General features: G+C 36.4%; 1 protein-coding gene across 1 annotated transcript; it reads left to right on the plus strand.

Moving 5' to 3' along the window:
* Positions 1 to 1,630: 1,630 nt before the first annotated feature.
* Positions 1,631 to 5,032, plus strand: LOC110094421 (probable protein cornichon homolog 2; the record flags this gene model as incomplete). Its single annotated transcript, XM_020819654.2, has 3 exons — positions 1,631 to 1,903; positions 4,468 to 4,590; positions 4,672 to 5,032. Coding segments are annotated over 3 exons (427 nt in total), but the record flags the coding sequence as incomplete, so codon positions are not given.
* Between the last annotated feature and the right edge of the window lie 36 nt (positions 5,033 to 5,068).

A 5,068-nucleotide genomic window follows, 5' to 3' on the forward strand; every position in this document is an offset into this window, starting at 1 on the left:
ATTCTTTATCAGGGACTGTGCCACCAGCTTAATTGCATATTAGTTCATAGCTGATGCAAGCAAAAATTTGGGGCGAGCGAAATAAAAATCTAACTAGGAAATAGAAATGACACAATTTCTCAAAAACTAGACAAAATATGACTTTCAAGACAAAACACAAACTCCACTTTTATAAAATAGAAGGACTTACAAACTTTTGAAATTAAAACGACTTACAAATTTCGACTCTTACAAACGACTCAAACAAAACTTATAAAAGAAATCTAAACTTGCTTTCTTAAAGAAGAATGACAGAATGGAGTGGATACTTGCGGAGAGACGAAAGAGGTTAGAAGCCAAGACGAAGGAGGACAAGCTCGCAAGCTTTCCTATAAGAGAAGAGGAAGAGAAGTTGGACAAAGCTCGCAAGCTTTTCCAAGCAAACCCGCAAGTTATAGCTTCCAAAAATCACATCATATCAACTTACTAAAACAACCACAAACATCTCCTTTTTATAGACCAAAAGAGAGAATAAAAACAGCCCCAAAACATTAATTAAAAGCTAATTAAATGAGGGAAATGAAAAGCCAACAACCACTTCGTAATATTCCCAATTCTTCACAGGAAACAAAGCACCAAAGCCACGGAAAAGCCCCCAACAGCCACGGGAAAACAGCCCAGGCGGAACCCGAAGAGGCAGCCGCAAAAACCAAGGAGGCCCGCACGGAACCGAAGCACCAAGGCACGGGAAAGGCCACCCAACACGGAAAACTAGCAGCCAACCGGGGAAACCAAGGAGCCAAGGCACGGAAAACATCCCAACACAGGAAACCCAAAAGCTAAAGCATGGAAGAAGAAAAGGGGAAAAGGAAGAGTCAAGTTCACTAATAAATGAACTAAAAAACATAGCTCATAATGAGCTAACTCTTAGTTCAATAAATGAACTAAAAACCAGCTCATAATGTGCTAAATCTTAGCTAAAAAATTAATGAGCTAGCAAGCTCAAGAGAAGTCAAAACCAAATTTTTTTTGGGTTTGATTTGACCCCCCATTTGTCTACATCAATAGCTGATATTTAACTTGGTCATGCTTTTTGAAGTTGTCTCCAAACATTTCTCACCAGGAATCCTTATGAAACAATAAACTGATAATGCTTGCTACTTCAAAGTTTACCCGTGCTTTACATGTATCCCAAAGGATGCCTAAAACTATGAAGAATCACATCTGAATATTAAAGAGAAGGATTTGTTCATAACTCATATGCATGATGCATATTCCGATTGCTTGTTTGTCTCTTCAGAGACTTTTTATTTTCAATCAATAAAATTGAATGGAAGAAAGGAACTAACTGTTCCACTTACCAAAGAATAAAAAGCAAACGAAATAACCACTGTTCTTATGCTGCCCAAAGTGTGGCTTGTTCTGTGTCACTGATCGAGAAAATTGAATTACTCGTCTATAAAACTATATGTCTATGTGTTTGTTAAGGAAAAAGTATTGATCCCGCAAAGGTTTCTGGAATAGTTAATATTCAACCAAAGGCTAACTTGAATGAAGTTAATAAATTGACTTGCTGAATGCTTTATTTATTTATTTATATTTGGAAAGAGATTCAGTTATATTTGATCATTTTAGCAGTTCCATTTTGTAGTAAACATTACCCTCTGTCTTTTGTTTATTCACAAAATTGCAATTATCATTTGGTTTTGTCGTGGTTTTTGCTTTACACATTTATTTTGCAGCTGGTGTCCTTGTCGGATCTAGAGTATGACTACATTAACCCATATGATTTATCTTCACGGATAAATGCAGTGATTTTACCAGAATTTGTACTGCAAGGAACCTTATGTCTGCTTTTTCTTGTATCGGGGCAATGGATGTTGTTTCTTTTTTCTGCTCCAATGCTCTACTACAATGTGAGATTGTAAGTTTACAGTTTCCCCCCTTAATGTTTGCTTTATTTCGATTTCCATGATCAAAATTGATTTGCTAATGCATGATTTATATGCCTTATTTTGGACCATATTTTGTATTTTTTTCAGTTTTGCAAGAATTGAAGCCTTTTATGAGGTTTTGCATCTCTTATGTTGCTCCTTTTGCTGACATATTCTACTGATTTCATCATGTTAGTCATTTTTTTTTCCCTTCTCATCAGAGGGACGTTAATGGCGGCAATTAAATTTAGTCCACTTCTGGTGACTGGAACATCGTCGTAAGCATACTGGTGTCAAAGTCCCCTAGCAATTGCTAGGCGCGAGCATGATTTAGTTTGGTTTGGGTTGCCATATATTAGAACTCTAGCCCGCAATGCCAATTCTGAAAAGGTTTAAACCAAACTACCCGTATTAAAAAAAAAAAAAAACATTCTTTCGGTTAGGTTCAGTTGATTTTTTATTTTAAGACTAAATACAGAAAGTTGTATTTAATATAGGAAAAAATAAGTGTACAATCTAAACATGCGCGCACACAAAAAGCATTTACATGATTTATAAATAATAAAAAAGAAGACTAATCTTGGAAAATATAAATAAAAGTAAAATGCTCTCATACAGAATTTTAATTCTAATTAAACGAGTCATTTGAGATGGATGTAAGAAGATGAGAGGTGCGGAAGTATGAGATTGAGACGTGAATTCGAATGTAATTTATGATTTATTATAATAAATAGTTTTGCTTAGAATATGGAAGTTGCAAAATAAGCATTTTTTAACATTTTTTAAAGAATGATGTTTGGTGCGGTGCAATGGCTTGTAGTGGGATAAAGATTTGTTTTTGTTGTTGTTGATGTTTGGTTTGATTCTTGTTTGATTGTTTCATCAAGACATTGAACACAACCAAGTTGTTTAGTTCTGTGCAACTTTTTTTGTAAAAGCTAGATATTTTCTGTCTTTAAAAAAATTGATTTGGTTTGGTCTATTTTGGCAGTTTCGTATAGATTTTGCTCAGTCTTAACAATTCAATTGACCTCCTCTTGCTGATAGCTAGATTACTATCATCAAGTTTCAGCCTAATGCATTTGTGGAGTAGAGAAAAAAAAAAAAAAAAAAAAACTCTATACCTATACCTAAGGTCAGTGGAGGGAGAAGGGATGTCATACTGCACTATTGATTGACGACAAAAGAGTGATTTTAATAATCTGATTAGATGAAAGATCAGTGAGTTATCGATTGTTTACTTGCATTTGTGCACGAGGGAATTGTGGAGAGAGCGAAGACCAAAACACTAGACTCAAATCGAATGATAATGTGTGGGTTGTTTGAGCGAGGACATGTTAGAGAGGGATAATAATGAATAACAATTTGGGGATGTGGTCTAGTGTTTGTTGAATCACGTAGTGAATAAATCATTAAACATTTAAAGCAAAATTCGTCCATCATCTGCAACAATTTGTCAAGGTAAACAAATTCAAATATCACTTCATCTCACTAAGAGCTAATGTTTGATCGAGAATATCACTAGGATTTATTCTGAAAATATCTTTTGCCAGCTAAGACGTGGCACATGTCCTCTAACCGGCGATTTTGCCGCCAAATGACACTGCAGTTAAACGGTTATGGCCGGGCCCTCAGAATTGGGTGGTTTGACGCAAAATGACAACGCTAAATTATGGTTATGGCAAGAGCCCATATGCTCCCCAAAACCACTAAATCCTTTAGATGTGAATAAATGATATGATCGATAGAGCACAAAGCCCTCAGTTAGCTAAGGTGGTTTCAAATTTGTCCCCTTAGGCAAATATTCATCCAAGATTTACAAGGTTCCTTTGGACGAAGCAACCAATGGCTGCCGACAAAGATCCTTTTGTCAGGTTGGGTCGACTACCTTTTCTAACTAAGTAGACCAGGGAACATGATGGCCCCGATGACGGAACCATGAGATCTTAATCGTGCTCATATTTACCTCCCCTACCATCTGCTTTAAGTTCCAAGTTGCTAAAATTCTGATTTTAAATGTTAAATATTCAAACCCAAACATATGCTGCTACTACACACTAGATAACTCATATCTCTACATATATGTTTGACGACTAGCCTTAATCGAAAGTTCTCTCTTGTGATTGGGAGGGATAATTAACTATAGAGGCTTGTACCTATAGGAAACCAGAACTCAGATCTAAAGTCCTTGCAAAATGAGGACAAAATCTGTGGGTAGTGTCTTATTTCAAACCAAATATGCCTTCTGGGAATTTACCTCAGAATTTAATCCGTTAAAACTCCCCCGAAAGTAAGGGAGGCCGGGCGCGAATTTTCGGAGCCCACAGTTTGGTAACCGGGTGTCTACATCTTCTAATCTTCTTGTTTCTCAGGAGAAGGAAAGAGATTCATGTTTAGTGTTTAGTATATATTCTTTTCATGCTATTATCATTTCCTTTTCGGCAGGCAAATAATAGAAAAATTTACGCGATGTTGCAAAAAGCTCTATAATTTAAGTATTTACTTGTTAGATTAGCCTACGCTTTCAAGTCACAGTCTCTGTTATCACTTCCAGATATCTGCAGCGGAAACACCTAATGGATGTCACTGAGATCTTCAACCAGCTCAATGGGGAGAAGAAGCGTCGCCTCGTCAAGCTCATCTATCTTGTTATCCTTCTCTTTATATCTTTATTTTGGTAAGTAGATGATTTATCTCACTGGAATAAACCTCCTAGCTTGAGCCAGTTACCTGAAAACTTCCTATTGTTTCTATGCAGGATGGTATGGACTTTGTTGGAGGATGACTAGTTGAAAATATGCCACCATCTGTTACCCAACGGGCACGAGATTTGGTTTGCAGTCAAAGATCCACATAGGTTAGAAATCTAGCACTATAAATCCAACTAATCAACTAAAAGTTAGAAATTTGTTGTCTTTGCTATGCGTTACGATTTGATGAATTGATTTGTGTGTCAATTGTCTATGAAGAAGAGCTATATTACTGCTATGTATTTCCACAAGCTCCTGGAGCTGGAGGGGGAGCTAAGTAGAGTTTTTGATTTCCTCTTAGCATCATGAAGACTGCAGAAGTCTGTGTTTGTGGTATTAACTATTAACTAATTTGTTTGTTTTGCTTCTCATCGATGTTTGATCAGTTCTAGGCAGCAGCACAAA

This window comes from Dendrobium catenatum, unplaced genomic scaffold, assembly GCF_001605985.2.
Source record: "Dendrobium catenatum unplaced genomic scaffold, ASM160598v2 original_scaffold_211574, whole genome shotgun sequence".
Taxonomy (NCBI): domain Eukaryota; kingdom Viridiplantae; phylum Streptophyta; class Magnoliopsida; order Asparagales; family Orchidaceae; genus Dendrobium; species Dendrobium catenatum.